The 17327-nt window shown below is 36.1% G+C and overlaps 1 protein-coding gene across 9 annotated transcripts in view; it reads right to left on the reverse strand.

Annotated features, from left to right (window-relative positions):
- The window catches only part of Usp54 (ubiquitin specific peptidase 54), a 135780-nt gene that overhangs the window by 73480 nt on the left and 44973 nt on the right, over positions 1-17327 (reverse strand). For 7 of the 9 annotated variants that reach the window (XM_076834262.1, XM_076834261.1, XM_076834260.1 and 4 more), the window contains exons 2-3: positions 4433-4997; positions 1807-1899 (exon numbers count right to left, since the gene is read on the reverse strand). In XM_076834262.1, the coding sequence (XP_076690377.1) occupies positions 1807-1899; positions 4433-4579 (240 nt within the window). In that variant the 5' untranslated portion in view covers positions 4580-4997. Of the gene's footprint in view, positions 1-1806; positions 1900-4432; positions 5208-17327 lie in introns of those variants that run through there. The other 2 variants (XM_076834266.1, XM_076834265.1) reach the window with 1 other exon arrangement.

Here is a 17327-nt window from a genome sequence, read left to right on the forward strand (position 1 = left end):
CAAACAAAGATGTTGTGTCCGCCAAAAACTAAAAAATAAATATTAAAAAATTCTTTCTCTCTCTCTCTTTAAAAAAAAAAAAAAAGTTCAAAAGACTCATCTAACTATTTCTAAGGTCCTATTCATGGATTTAAAACTCCAAAGCAGGGTTAGGGTTGTAGCACAGTGGTATAAGTGCTTGCCTAGCATGTGTGAGGCACTGGGTTCAATCCTCAGCATCACATGAAAATAAATAAATAAAATAAAGGTATTATGTCCATCTACAATTTTAAATAAAGGAAAATAAAACTCTAAAGTGATATGTGCTGAAAAGTTTTTTGAGTCAGTAACTGAAAAATAACCAATATAATTGGGAAATTCTATTTCTGGTCACAAGTTCTACTTAAAATATAAAAGCAATTAAATTAAATATATGAAGATCACATGAAGTATCCCTATGACAAACCAAGAATCCAGACTTCAAGAGACAAAAAAACAAAACAAAACTCTAGAAACTTAGTAACTCAATATGAAAGATGTAAATTTGTCTACACACAAATAATCTATTGTATACCTGGACCAAAAATACGTAAGCAACCTATATGTTGGTGAATATATGGTCCTTTACATATCATAATTCTTTCTCTTTAACAATATATCTAAAATCTGAGCTGGGCATGGTGGCTCAGGCCTGTAATTAATCCCAACAGTTTAGGAGGCTGAGGCAGTACATTTTCAAGTTCAAAGCCAGCATCAGAAAAAAGCAAGGTGCTAAGCAACTCAGTGAGATCCTGTCTCTAAGTAAAATACAAAATAGGGCTGGGGATGTCACTCAGCAGTAGAGTGCCCCTGAGTTCAATATCGGATATCCCCACGAAAAAGGAACAAAAACAAACAAACAAAAAAATACATACATATATATGTGTGTGTGTGTGTGTATAATCTGATATAAAAATCTCTCATTTTCCTTATCTCTAAACAAATCCCAATTTTCTTCTTTTTTCAGATATGAAAGCCTTAGAGCCAGATAAAACATGAGGTGGAGAACTGATATAAACAATCTATTGGCTGGGGGGGGGGGGGGGAGCGGGGGCGGGGTTGTGGCTCAGTGGTAGAGCACTTGCCTCACATGTCTGAGGCACTGGGTTCAATTTTCAGCACCACATAAAAATAAATGGATAAAATAAAGGTCCATCAACTAAAAAAAAATTTAAAAAAAAAAAAGAATCTATTAAGGACTGGGGTTGTGGCTCAGTGGTAGAGCGCTCGCCTCCTCGAACTTGTGAGACCCTGGCTTCAATCTTCAGCACCACATAGAAATAAAGGTAACTAAAAAATAAATATATTTTTTTTTAACATTTATTTTTTAGTTTTCGGCGGACATAACATCTTTGTCTGTATATGGTGCTGAGGATCGAACCCAGGCCGCACGCATGGCAGGCGAGCGTGCTATGGCTAGAGCCACATCCCCAGCCCTAAATAATTTTTAACACACAATAGATACTTTCATTAAAAACCCTTAGTTATTTATTCTTTCAATGTGAAATTTAATATTGTTTTTTCAGGTTAATACTCAAAGGAGAAGCCCACCTGAATAGAATCCTATCATGTCAAATAGAGCTATACAAGAAAAAAGGTTCAGAAGAAAAAGACTACCAAAGTAATTAGTTTGAAGCAACCAAAACTAATCACATCAATCTTTGCTCTAAATCACAGGCAGATAATTCAGTAACAAACTCTGACTTTGCCCTAATTAATCAAACCCTTTCAATATGGACAATTTGACTATCTAAAGACAGTGGAAGAAACAAATCTGAAGTATTTTACCTTGAGAGCACAAAAGATGCAGGAATCTCCCATGCATTTGTGAGTTGTCAGCTGCCTAAAGCTACGACGAAAGATGTCCAGGTGCCACAAAACCTAGCAAGAAAGTGAAAACACTTCATTTCTCTATAAAAAGCCACTGTTTAATTTTAAATTCAACAACTCAAGCATACATAAGTAATGATCGGAGAAGCAATCTTTATTCTCAAGAGAAAGCTCATCCTAATATATTAAAACAAACACCAAAAAAAGGTGAGGTAAATAACATGAGAATAAATGAAAGTATTTTGGAGAAAACATTAATTTGAACATGAAATATAGGTCATACAGAAAAAAAAAAAACATGGTCTGACATATATGAAATGTGATTCTGAAGAAGAAATTTATAGATTGAAAGTGCAGAAATAGGGCTAGGTATATAGTTCAATGGTAGAGCACTCAATTAGCATGTGTGAAGTCCTGGGTTTGATCCCCACCACGACAAAGGAAAAATAGAAAACACTGTAGAATATAGATTTTATTTTAATAGTCCACACAAGAAAAGCAAATATATTTTAAAACTTATAATAGAAGCTTGAACTGTAGTGGCTCACATCCATAACACCAGCTACTGAGAAGACTGAGGCAGGAGGATTATAAATTCAAAGCTGGGATAGGCAACTTAGTAAGTCTCAAAATAAAATAAACAGGGCTAAAGATATAACTCAGTGAGAAAGTGCTTGCCTACCAGGTATGAGGGACTGGGAGTGGGGTGGGGGAAGGAGAAAAAACAGTAGGAGGAGCAGCTTGGACTACAGTATGAAAAATTCACAATTTTTTAACTTCTGAGGTGTGATCACTTGAAGTCAACAGGATAAAAAACAATAGTGATATCAACAATGATAAATCATATTCATAGTATGTACTCATGATATGATGTAAAAGAATGATACTTTACTTCTATGGTCTTCCTCTTCAAAATCCATTACCCCAGTCTAATCGTGACAAAAACATCAGACAAATTCCAATACAACCTGGGCATAGTGGCACATGGTTATAATCCCAGCCAGTTGGGAGACTGAGGAAGGAGACTCATAAATTCCAGGCCATCCTTGGCAACTTAGCAAGACCTATCTCAAAATTTTAAAAAAAGCTAGGGATAGCTTGGCACCATGGTGCATGCCTATAATCCCAGGGGGTCGGGAGGCTGAGACAGGAGGATCACTGAGTTTAAAGCCAGCCTCAGCAAAAGCGAAGTATTAAGCAACTCAGTGAGACCCTGTCTCTAAATAAAATACAAAATATGGCTGGGGATCTGGCCCAATGGTTGAGTGCCCCTGAGTTCCCTGTACGCGCCCCCCCACCCAAAAAAAAAACTACTATGTATTATCTGGGAGAAAAAATCTAATCAATCTTATCTAACTATCTGAAATTTTAGGAAAAACACTTAAGCTCTTTCTATAGGTTTGACAACATAGAATTTTTTAATGTTTCCAAATAAAAACTTGAAAATTGAGAAAGTGTATAAAACTTTTATTATATAGATAAGCTTACAAGATTCTTGTATTATGAATGAGAAACTCAGTATTACCTGTACAAGGTCATGCAGCTAGTCTATAAAAGTGCTACAATAAGAATCCAAGTCTCCTAATTTCCTAGTCCAGGATCCTTTATAGCAAATACATTGTGCTATCTTTTCTTCTCTCATAGCAACCTATTTTCTTACTAAAGCTGAGACATCATGCTAATAATTTCACACAAGTGTAATTGTCTTGGATAGCAAACTTGGTTTACTTTTACAATAACAGAGAGAAAAGAAGAGAAAGTAATTATTTGAGAATTGGACCAGAGGGGATAAACAAACAAACAAACAAAAATCTGTGGGCCTGAATGGGCAGAGGAGAAACTTTGAGATTCTGAGACCACTAAAGTGGCATGCAAGAGAAAAAGGGAACACATAGGGTAGATAATTACCTTAAGGAATTTACTTTCCTCTAGTTCTTTTCAAGCATATTTAACCAGACACAATGATCATGAGCCAATACAGGAAGGCTGAGAGAGAGAAGATGAAGGAGCGAACGAAGACTGAGAGAACATAAATATGAGACATGAACAGGGGCTGGGGCTGCCTTGCACCTGTGAGGCACTTGAGTTTGAACCTCAGCACCACATAAAAATAAATAAACAAAGATATTGTGTCCATCTACAACTAAAAAAAAAAAATTTTTTTTTAAATATATGAGACATGAACATTGAAAGTCTCTAACTTGTAGAAAGAACTCTGTTCTCTGTACTAGAGAAATACAACTAGGGTGATAAGACATCTTGTCTCAAAAAGGAAACAGTAGTATCCTATTTAGGATAAAAGTTAATAAGCAAGTAGAAAGATCACCTGATCTATTAACTAATACTATTTAAGTAGGTAAATAGCAGTAGTTATAGTTACTGTTGTTTCTAGTATCATTATTATTCCCATTTCTATAAATAAGTTAATTGGAATTCCAAAAATAAAAAGACCTGCCTAAGATCACACTGATAAACTTAAAAAAATGATTCACACTGTCAATTATTATATTTAAAAGAGTACCAGAAACATAACATAAGCAAACAAAAACTTAACGTTCACTAAAAATAAAAAAAATACTCTTACCTGCAGGGCACTATTGAGGAAGCAGCTATTTTGCCCAGGCTCATTGCTGAGGCCTTTGCTGGGGGCTATGGAGGTTGAGCTTCGAGGTGCAAACATCCCGTGGACACTGCCACGGCCCCCTGAAAAATAATTTCTTTTCCAAGACATAACTGTTCACATTTAGCCTGAAAACACAGAGAAGGCTTTGTATCTTTTGGGCAGGTAAATTTTATCTGCTGAAATCCTCAAAAGATAGAGAATCCAGAACTTGGTGAGTTTATGTTGAAACACTTTGACTTTATAAATTTCCAAACATCAAATACGTAGTTCAAGGAATTCATGTAGCCTCTTAGGTCCAGATGATGGTGCTATCCCTCACTTGCCCCACTGTCCAAAGTGTAACAAAGCACAGGATTAATGTAGAGAAGTTCTTTAGTATTGCTTCTTTCTATTTTTCTTGAACTTCCTCCAAAAAGTCCTGGTGAAATGGACGTAATCCTCAACTCCAGCAGCATCCAAAATCAGGGAAAGACATGTTCTTCAGTCTTGTTTATAATGCTTCTTATGGACTGAAGATTTTTTCCAACTGGAAGGAGAGGTAGACAGATAAGCAGGAATCCAACATAACCCTCCTTGCCCTCCACTACCTTGTCCCATCATCCTCTACTACAAAAACTCAATTTCTGAACAACTGACAAAATCTCACAAAGCTAAGAATTTTTGTTGTTGTTATTCTCTGTTGCTTCTTTTTAATGTGCCCTAAATTTCTTCTAGCTTCCCAACCAGATCTTCAGAATGTTTCTTTTCTTCTGGAACTAGAATAGCCAGCTGTGCCAGAGAGCTTCAACAGAAAGGGGAAAAAAAAAATCAAAAGCTTGCGTCACTTAATGACTTTACTGGCTTTGCACTGTTCTGCCAAGATCAACGTTGCCTCACCTCTTACTATAAACTTGAAACCTTGGCAAACAATGCCAAAAAAGAAAAAGGGGAAAAAAAAAAAAAAAAAACTGTACCAGCAGCAGCAAAAAAAGAGAAACACTCAAATGTTAAAAAAAAAAAAAAATGATATAAACAGTTTTACTTTCTTGGGAAACCTCTCTGAAATTTTCTTGAAGGAAAATAAAGTTGATGAGTTGATATGAATAAAAATTTAAAAATACAAATGTTCCAGAATCAGGCTAACAAAAATAAAACAAACAAAAAAATCATTAGGTAAGCACACTCCAAACTAGAATTACATTTCTTTTGGATGTTTGGAGTAAAGCACTTTTTAAAAAGTGTTTTCCATGTGTATGGATTTGAAAAACTCTAAAGGTGGGAGGGATAAGTTAGCTATCTGAACTCTTGTTCTGAGTAAAGATGTCGCATCTCAGAGAAACATTCTTGGTAAGTAAACCACATTTTTTTTAATATTTATTTTTTAGTTGTAGTTGGACGCAATATATTTTATTTATTTATTTTTATGTGGTGCTAAAGATCGAACCCAGGGCCTCACACATGGTAGGTGAGCGCTCTATTGCTGAGCCACAATCCCAGCTGTAAACCACATTTCTTAACACCACGTCCAACAGAACTAAATCTCCTCCCACCCTCTGTTTGATTGATTTTTTTTTTTATTCAATGATTTCTGACAGAGGATCAGAGAGATAATTTGAGTAACAAATGATTTAATCCTTAGATTATACCAGAAGGGCTCACTGAGGCCAACTATAGTTTTCAACTAAAATGCCCATGAAGCAACAGTGAATAATATCAAAGCAAACACCTTTCCTGGAAGGAAATCATCTAATCTTTAGCTTTTAAGATTTCCTATTACCTGCATATCCACATAAGAAAAAAAATGAAAACATTAAGTGATAAATTTCTAAAGTTATTCAAGTTTCTCACTTCCTTCCCACTGTGTGTACCACTTAAAAAAAAAAAATGCTTTAACATTTTAATCACATTCTAGGAAAGAACCTAAAATTGTCCATAGAAGTCCAGAGGAAAAACTCACAAGAATATTAGATAGTTGCACAAAACTGTTCCTTCTCTTCTCTAAATTCCCAGACTATTTATAATCGTCACACATCACAAAGGATTTGATTATACACCATACTGTCATATTATTCACTGTGTTTTATTACTCCATTTGTTTTATATGGTATCAGTCATGTGTCTTGAATATGACTACATGAAACACAATAATAACAGTGGCAGACATATGCTAAACACTATACACTTCTTCATTTAATCTTCACAATAGCCCTATCAGGTAGATATTAATAGTTCAATTTTACAGAAGAATAAAGTGAGGCTTAAAGACATTAAATTGCCCAATTCAAAGCTAGTATGTGGCAGAGCCAGAATTGTTTTCACTATGCACTGTCAATTATGTATTTTATTATACTATTCCAAAATCTTCTATCACAGTGCTGATCATAAGGAGGCACTCATGACCAGGGTCAGTTCATCAATGATTCAGATGGAAAAAAACATGAGCAGTATTTCAATTTCTAAAGAAGGTACAGTAGGGCTGGGGATGTGGCTCAAGCGGTAGCGCGCTCACTTGGCATGCGTGCGGCCTGGGTTCAATCCTCAGTACCACATACAAACAAAGATGTTGTGTCCGCCGAAAACTAAAAAATAAATATTAAAATTCTCTCTCTCTCAAAAAAAAAAAAAAAAAGAAGAAGAAGAAGGTACAGTAGTCCCATTACAAGTGATTAAAGCTAAAAGTAAGACTGGAGATGTAACTCAATGTTAGCGCACTTGTCTACCATGTGCCTACTGATTTATGTGACACTGAGAAAGAAGCCACATCTCCCACACAGATTATAAGACCCTCACATCTCTACACACACCCATATACACATCCCACTCAAGGCCACTAAGGAACTTTAAACAAGCTGTACAGCATTCCTTCAGCTCAACTGCTGCAAAGGAATGACAAGTACCAAGCCTCTACTTTGCTTAGAGCCAAAAGAACTTGGCAGGCAGATGGGGTTTCCAGTATCCACATTAAAAGCTTACTGAAACTCAGCCTGCCCTATGACACACACCTGAGTACTGGGAGCAAAGGGGAAAAGACAGTAGCAGAAAAAGGATTCTTAGGTTCTGAATGGTAGCATTATGTAGGGTAAGGCAATAAGTTCTCACACTTGCTCTAGGTGTGTCAGAAACTAGTGGTGAGAGCCAAAAAGAAAAAAGGCAGGAGTGTCAGTAAAAATGGTCTAGATAAATACCGATGACAAAAACATTTCACTTGAAATGAAATGTTCAGCTCTAGGTCCAGCACCAAATAGCATAATTGTTCTCCAGTGCCATCTACTGAAGCTATATGAGCAAGTAAGTTACAGTTCAATCTATATAGCTCTAAAAATCTGCTCTTAAAAAGAATTTTTCAGGCAAAACTGAAGTATTCCAGGATAAAAAAGCATGTCTGCAACTCACTTTCAAATGATTCAGAAAGGAAGGAAATACTTTTACACATACACACAGAGAGATTTCTATACAAAACAAGAAAAAGACAAGAACAAAAAAGTATGAGGATAAAATAAAATGGAATGAAGCTTGAATACTCTTTCCATGAAAAGTAGAGCTCAGAGCCAAGTGTGGAACACCTAGGATTCCCAGCCAATTGGGAGGCTGAGGCAGGAGGATCCCCAAGAGCACAAGGCCAGCTTAGGCAGCATAGCAAGACTCCATCTCAAAGAGAGACAGAGAGAGCTGGGGTTGTGGCTCAGTGGTAGAGTGCTTACCTAGCATGTGCAAAACCCTGGGTTCAATCCTCAGCACCATATAAAAATAAATAAGGTATTGTGTCCCACTACAACTAAAAAATAAATATTTTAAGAAAAAGAGGTGGGGGGGTGCTGGAGATATAGCTCAGTTGGTAGAGAGCTTGCCTCACATGCACGAGGCCCTGGGTTCAACTCCCAGCACCACAAAACAAAGGGCAGGGGGGTCGGTACTTAAAGATGCACAATAAAGCCTTTTAAAAAAAGAAAAAAGAGGGGCTGGGGTTGTGGCTCAGCGGTAGAATGCACATGCGAGGCACTGAGTTTGATCCTCAGCACCACATAAAAATAAATAAAATAAAGGTATTGTGTCCAACTACAACTAAAAAAATTAAAAGAAAAAAAAAGAGAGAGGGAGGAAGGGAGGGAGAGAGCGCTCAAAATACAGTATAAGATCAAGTTGTTGTAAAAAGCAAATGACGAAGACTAATACAACACAAAGAAGACTTACAGTTAAACTTGAAGACAGAAGACAAGGTTCAATTTCCACATTTTTCTATGTGGTATAATCTCATACAAATTATGAAATACCCTGAACTTAGTTTTCTGGGTCTGTAAAACAGAGGTAGAATATCTATTACATACAGTGTTGAGATCTGATGCAGAAGAATGACAGTATTGGCAAATTTGAAAACAAAGAATAAATAATGAGTTCACTGAATGAATGAGCCCCAATGACTAGAGGTAGAAAGAAAGATAAATTTTGTTTTGGGAACCTCAGAATACCAGAAAGTTGTAACCTACCAAGGATATATTTTCTAATTGCATAAAAATAATTGCATAATTGATCTCACAAAGTGTGAATAATATGTTAACAAACTACATTCTAGGAGAAAGAACTGAATTTCACAATTATTTTTAAAATATGAATCTTAACTTTAAAAGGCAAACAATTGAGCCTATTATAAGGAAAAAGAGCACATTTAAGAAGGCCTACAAAAAATTACCAGGTTCAATTCATCAATGATCAAATGGAAAACCATGAACAGTATATCAGTTTCTAAAGAAGAGACAGTAGTCCCATTATGAGTAATTAAAGCTGGAAGTAAAGCGAGACATGTAATTCTTGTCTACCATGTACACAAAGTTCAATCCCCAGCACTGGGGGTTGGGGGAGTATTTTTTTTTTTTAAGCTAATAGTAACCCAAACATTAGAAAGTCAGACATACAATACTGAGATATACAAAGAGTTTAACCACAAGTTTTTCACACTTCTAGTTTCTAGTACTCTAAACAGCAATTTACTCAAGAAGCCATATTTGTAAAGGTTGTGGATATATACAGTTCAGTGGTAGAGCAATTGCCTTTCATGCCTGAGACACTGGGTTTAATCCCAGCACTGTCCAGAAAAGAAAAAAAAGAAAAAACACCTATATTGGTAAATCAACAGCCCAATTACCTGAGTTCCTTGATATACTCCACACATCAATAATTCCAAATGATATCTATAGTATCTTAAAGGTTATTGTGAGGATTTAAATATGAGACAATATATGCAAAGTGTTAATGTCTGACATTCAGTAATGGCTATATAAATTATTATATTGTTACTGCTTTTCGAATATTTCTTTTTCATGAGTTCTTTTCCCTTTAAAGACAACCACAGGAGCTGGGGATGTGGCTCAAGCGGTAACGCACTCGCCTGGTATGCGTGGGGTGCTGGGTTCGAACCTCAGCAACACATAAAAATAAAATAAAGATGTTGTGTCCACCTAAAACTGAAAACAAATATTTTTTTAAAAAAATCTCTCTCTCTCTCCTCTCCTCTCCTCTCTCCTCTCTCTCTCTCTCTCTCTCTCTCTCTCTCTCTAAAAAGGAAAAAAAGACAACCACATAAAGATAGCCTCCCTGTCCTACCCCTGACTGGAGACTGAACTCAAGGCCCCACATATACTAAGCAAGCACTCAGCCTCTTGGCTACATCCCCAGCAACCCTCTCCCGCTTTTTTTTTGAATTCTGTGACAAGATGTTGCTAAATAGCCCAGGCCAGGATTGATTTTTTTTTTTCTTTTTTGGTACTGGGGATTGAACCCAGGAGTGGTTTATCACTGAGCTATATCCCCAATTCTTTTTATTTTTTTCAATTTTGAGATGGGCTCAGCTTCCTGAGTTGCTGGCATTACAGGCATGTGTCACCATGCCTGGTTTGGTCAACTGATTTTTTTTTTTTAAAGAGAGAGTGAGAGAGGGAGAGGGAGAGGGAGAGGGAGAGGGAGAGGGAGAGGGAGAGGGAGAGAGAGAGAGAGAGAGAGAGAGAGAGAGAGAGAGAGAGAGAGAATTTCCAATATTTATTTTTTAGTTTTCGGCGAACACAACATCTTTGTTTGTATGTGGTGTTGAGGATCGAACCCGGGCCGCACGCATGCCAGGCAAGCGTGCTACCGCTTGATCCACATCCCCAGCCGGGTCAACTGATTTTTGATGAAGGAAACAAGACAATTTAATGGAGAAAGCACATTCAACAAATGTGATTGGAATAATTGGGACACCCACATGCACAAAACTGAACCTTGCACTGGGTGTGGTGGTGCACCTGTAATCCAAGTTACTTGGGAGGTTGACAAAGGAGAATTGCCAGTTTGAGGCAACCCTGAGCAACACAGCAAGACTCTGTGGGATGTGGTTCAGTGGTTAAGCACCCTTGAGTTCAATCCCAGGTACAAAAACAAAAAAGAAACAACTAAACCTTGACTCATACCGTATATCTTTTCTTGTGGGGGGAAAAGCACTGAAGATTGAACTCAAGAGTGCTCTACATCCCCAGTCCTTTTCATTTATTTTTGAGAGAGGGTCTTACTAAAATGCTGAGGCTAACCTCAAACTTGCAATATCTTTGGCTTAGCCTCCTGAGTCTCTGGGATTACAGGCATGCACTATACCTATATCTTATACTAAAACAACTCGAAATAGATCATAGTCTTTAATTAAAAACAAAACTATAAAATCTACAAAAAGAAACAGGAGAAAAAAATATATAACTTTTATTTAGGCAAAAATTCCTTAAATACAACAACAAAAGCATTATCCATAAAAGAAAATAAAGAAAGAATAAAAACAAGTCAAAGATTGAAAGAAAATATTTGCAAATCACAAGACAGAAAAATGATATATGTGTGTGGAGAGGCAGGGAGAGAAAAAGAGAGCAAATTTTCAAAACTTAATAAGAAAAACTACCCAATTTTTAAAAAAGGGTCAAAAGATCTGAACAGACACTTCAAAGATAGGCAGCAAACACATGGAAAGATATTCAACATTACGAATAACTAGGGAAATAGAAATTAAAAACATACTATATACTTATTAATTAAAAACATACTATACACTTATTAAAATAACTAAAGACCAACACAAAATTAAAAATTTAAGCCAGGGTTGGGATTATGGCTCAGTGGTAGAGCGCTTGCCTGGCATTTGTGAGGCACTGGGTTCGATTCTCTGTACTACATATAAATAAATAAAATAAAGATACAGGGGCTGGGGATGTGGCTCAAGCGGTAGCGCGCTCGCCCCACATGCGTGCGGCCAGAGTTCGATCCTCAGCACCACATACAAACAAAGATGTTGTGTCCGCCGAAAACTAAAAAAACTAAATAAATATTAAAATTAAAAAAAAAAAAAAAAAAGATCCATCGACAACCAAAAAAAAATTATTTTTAATTATTTAAGCCAGGCATGATGGTTGGGATTGTAGTCCCACTTCCACTGGAGGTTAAGGAAGGAGAACTGCTTGAGCCCAGAAGTTCAAGGTTAATCTGGGCAACACAGACATTACTCAAAACAAAAACAAAAACAAAAATAAATAAACAGCTAATAACAAGAGCTTATAGTAATCAAAGAAACTGGAACTCTCCTAAATTGCTGATAGAAATGTAAAATCACACAGTATGTAGTTACTAATTAACTTAATATTAAATATATCTTTACCATATGATTGAGCAGTCTCACTCCTAAATATTTTACCCAAAAGAAATGAAAACATATATTCACACAAAAACCTATACACAAATATTTATAGTGGCTTTTTATATAAAATCACCCAAAACTAGAAACAACACACATGGTGAACCTCCATATAATGGACTACTCTGTAACATAAAAAGGAAATAATACTGATATAACCAGGAGAGGTGGTACATGCTTATAATCTCAGAGTCTCGGAAGGCTGAGGCAGGAGGATTCCAAATTTGAGGTCAGCCTCAGCAATTCTGCAAGACCTTCAACAACAGAGCAAGACTGTTTCAAAATAAAAAATAAATAGGGGCTAGGGATATAGCTTAGTGGTAGAGCACTTGCCTAACATGTGCAAGGCCCTGGGTTTCATCCCCAGCACTGCAAAAATGGCTGTATATTGTATGATTTCACTTATATGACATTTTGGAAAAGTCAAAATTACAGTAACAGAAAACAAATAAGCCATGAGTTAAGTGATGTAAGGAGCTGATCACAAAGGGGTAGTACAAGAGTGTTGAAGTTGTTCTATAATGCTTTGTTTTGTTTTATTTTGCAGTACCAAATATTGAACCCACAATCTTATGCATATACTAGGCAAGCATTCTACCACTAAGTCACAAACAACCCTAGTCCTTTAATTATTTTACATCTTAATTATGGTGGTAATGTAACTACCTATATGCATTTGGCAACACTCAGAACTTGGGACAGGGATGTAGCTCAGTGGTAGAGCATTTACTCAGCATGTGTGAGGATCTGGGTTCAATCACAGCAATACATACACACACATAAAACCAACCTCAGAACTCTACAGCAAAAAAAAAAAAAAAAAAAAAAAAAAGGTGAATTTTATGTAAACTGACAAAGATTTTTAAAAAAATTAGGAGTTCCCATATCAAAATTAAAAAATAAAAATAAAAAGGGCTAAGATATGGTTCAATGGTTAAGCACCCCTGGTTTCAATCCCTAGTACCAAAAAAATAAAGCAAAACACATTCTAGCTAGGCAGAGTGGCATATGCCTGTGACCAAAGCTGAGACAGGAGTATGGCAAGTTAAGGCCCATCTGGGTAACTAAGTAACAAGACCCTATCTCAAAAAAAAAAAAAAAAAAAAAAAGATTTAAAGGGATGGAGATGTATCTATGTGGCAGAATGTTTGCCCACATGTGTGTGGCCCTGGGTTCAATCCCCAGTACCAAAATAAATACATAAATAAATGGAAAACTCATTCTAAAGAATCAATTTAAAAAGAACAGCTAGGTGCATTGGCACATGTCTGTAATTCCGGCAACTCAAGAGGCTATGACAGGAACATCTCAAGTTAGAGGCTAACCTCAGCAATTTAGCAAGATCCTGTCTCAAAATAAAAAGGTAGTGGAAATGTAGCTCAGTGGTAAAACACACCTGGGTTCAATCTTCAACAAAAAACTTTCCCAGGTCCCTCTTCTACAGAAAATATCTGAACTTTTAATCTGATCTTCAATAACGCAATCTGGCCTTAACTTACCTTTTCTATTTTTCTCCTGTTTCCCTACGTAAACTTTTTTTCTGAATGTGTTTTTTTCATTTTTATGACCTCATTAATTCTGTTTTACCTACTTGGGGGGCTCATTATCCTTCCTCCCCTCTAGGTAATACAGTTTCTTTGTGAAACCTTCCTTGACTAACCAAGCCTGAAGGGATTTCTCCCATTTCTGAACTCCTAAATTTACCTAATTTGAAGGGCAATTAATGTTTCTAATATACCAATGTTTCCAGGTACCTCTCTCCACTCTCAGACAATTAGGGGCTATATACCGCCTCATCTGAGAATGGGGAATATGTGAAGGTCAGAAGCCAACAATGATAAATTCTAATTCTTGATTATTATCACAGGATTTTATAGTTTCTTTTATTTGCCATATAACCCATCTATTTATAAACTGCAATTCTAATTAAAAAGAATAATTCTAAATATATATATATTTTAAACTTTCCATACTATCTCTCTTCATCTTATAAGGCAAGATATTCTAATATTAATGTGACTCAGTTAAAATTTTAGGCATTCCTCATTATCAATATAAATACTTGAAGGGATATCACATTTTGAAATTCTAGTGAGACAGTTCTGTGCAAATGCAGTCAGGAGCACTACTTTTAGATACTAGACCAAAACAAACAAACAAACAAACAAACAACAACAACAAAAACCTAAATACATATTATTTGTCCAATTTGTTCCTAAAGTTGTTCATATAGAAGTTTTTAATATAGAATCTTGCTTGGTTTTTATGCCAATTATGTGATGCTTAAGAACACCAACCACTTATAAATAAATAGAAGAATGCTAAAGTAGGGGAAGGGAAACAGGGGGAGGGAGGAAGGAAGAAAAAAAGGAGGCACTGGGGACTGAAATAGAGCAAATCAAGTACCATATACGATTGTGTCAAAATTAACCCAATTATTATGTATTATGCATTTTTAAAAAAATAATAAAATAAACTAGGCATGGTGGCACATGCCTGTAACTCCAACAGCTCAGAAGGCTGAGGCAAGAAGATCAAGGCCAGCCTCATCAATTTAGCAAGGACCTAAGCAACACTATCTCAAAATAAATAAAAAGGACTAGAATGTGTCTCAGTGGTTAAGGTGCCCCTAGTTCAACTTCCAGTACCAAAAAATAAAAAGATAAAATTAAAAAATAAAGAATTTCTACCACCTGAAAATGGCAACTAAGTTGCACATGCAAATTTATCCAAATTTAAATTAAAACTGTTCCAGACAGCCTATTGCCTGTCTGATTTTGCTCTGGCTGTAGCAGTAGTAGCCAAAAGGTTCATAGTATCCTGAAGCAGCCTCTAGAATAAATTATTGCTTACTACCAAAGTCTTTCTGCAGAAACTATCATTATCCTTATCCATTTTTACTCGTTTCTGGTAAATTTCAAAAATGTACAGAGTAATCAATCATAGGTGGAAAGAAAAGAAAGTCTATCATAGTCTTATCACTGTTGCTTTTAACTCTAAAAAAGATACAGCAAACTATATTTTACTATTACTGAATAAACTCTACATAAATAAACTTGTTCATAAATTCTCATATTTAATTATCATTACTACCTAGTTCCTGGGATATATGACTTCAAAACACCACTTTGTTGGTCATTCATTACTGTGTTGTCCCTAATATCAGGTAAACTTCTTGGAAGGTAGAAGGCGAATTTGGGAAGGAAAAATTCCATCATTATTACCTATTTCCTTGTATAGTAGATGTACTAAGTTAGCTGAAAAACGCAGGCCTCTTATGAGCAAACCAAATCTGAAAAATGCTGGCCTCTTGTAAGCAAACCAAAAATCTTTTCCTGCCTGATGATGAAAAACAGTGGCCCCAATCTTTACTGCAAGGCCCCACACTTAAAGGCACACTTACCCCCACACTTAAAGACACTAATGAAGTTTAAGCTTCAGGGCTTCTCCCTTGCACAGGCCCTCAAAGCCCAATATCTTTTTTTTTTAATGTATGCAAGTATGTACGTATATATGTATGTATGGCAATACTAAGGATCAAACCCAGGGCCTGGAGCATGCTAAGCCTAATATTTAATTATCTTTTTTTTTTTTTCCTTTAAAGAGGACTCCCTGAGAAAGGTGTGGTGGCACATGCCAGCAATCCCAGCTACTAAGGAGGCAAAGGCAGGAAGATCACATGTTCAAGGCCAGACTGGGCAGCCTAGCTAAATTCTGATTCAAAATGAAATTTTATAAGAGTTGGGAATATATTTCAGTGGTACAGCACTTGCCTAGTATATATGAGGCACTTAATTCAATACCCTGCACTGGAAAAAAAGGGGAGGGGGGCTGAACTATATAAGCTTCAGACCCCAAAAAATCTGAATCTTTCCATATTACAGAAATTAGGCTTTTATAGAATATGTTACATGAGAAATTACATAATTCAAAAAGCCACTTTGAATTCAGTAATACTTATAAATTTATATTTTATTAATCAAATAAGTACCTAATATGTTATTCACTAAATACATTTTGCTAGTATAACATAGATCTAAATTATGATGTTCGTTTTGTATTTAGATTCTGAATTCTTTGTGGCTACGGTATTTCTACAAGGGGTCCAAAGTCCACGGGGATAACACAGTAAGTATACACAGTACCGTACAGTCTATTGTCATTTTTCTCAGGCCTAAATAATAAACTGGACTCCAGTTATAGCCACCCCAATATCCTCCTCCAACCCCTGTATTCCTCACCAACAAAGTCAGCTTCTTTTAGCCTGTATTTCTAAAAAAGCCAAAAACAGTCATTCAAATGAAACTGGCTTGGGCATCAAGGGAGATGAGGCCTGGAAGGACATTGAGTCAGGAGGAGCCCAGCAGTAGGGTAAATGAGGTCCAGAGATCTATAGCACAGGAGACTACATGATAAATGGGACTAAGATCAATAAAGACTAAACAAGATTTATTCCTGCAAAATCTGGGGGCCCTTTGATGAAACCAGGTATTATATGCAGAACGCTTAGAAGAGGATAGACCTTTTCAGGGAACTTACTTTACAATGACTAAAAGAAGCTCATGAGTAGATAAAACTAATTCCATGTACAGAGAACTATATAACATTTAAGTAAATGTAATATCAAAATACCTCCACTAAGATATTTATTGACTACAACGGGAAAGACGGTAACTTTATAGTGGAGAAACCCAACAGAAACCACCTTAACCAGTGATCAATGTTAAAAATCAACAATGATATAAATACTGACATTATGAATGCCATGATATGATGCAATAAAAAAGATGTAACTCTTTCTGTGGTATTCTTACCTAAACAACATAATCTCAGTCCAATCATGAGAAAACAGACAAATCCATATTAAGGCTTATTTGACAAAATAATCAGTGTTCTCCAGAAGTGTCTCACAAAATACAAGAGAGTAAGGACAAAAAACACTTATAATGCAATAAGTAATCCTAGGTAAGACACTAGGACAGAAAAAGAACAATGGTGGACAAACTGGTAAAATTCAAAAAAAGGTTTCAATATAATTATTGTACCAATATTAATTTCTTGGTTCTGATCTTTGTACTATGGTTATTTAAGACAGTAACGGGGCTGGGTTGTGGCCCAGTGGTAGAACACTTGCCTGACATGTGTGAGGCACTGGGTTTTATCCTCAGCACCACA

The sequence above is a fragment of the Callospermophilus lateralis genome, chromosome 15 (genome assembly GCF_048772815.1).
Source record: "Callospermophilus lateralis isolate mCalLat2 chromosome 15, mCalLat2.hap1, whole genome shotgun sequence".
Lineage (NCBI taxonomy): Eukaryota > Metazoa > Chordata > Mammalia > Rodentia > Sciuridae > Callospermophilus > Callospermophilus lateralis.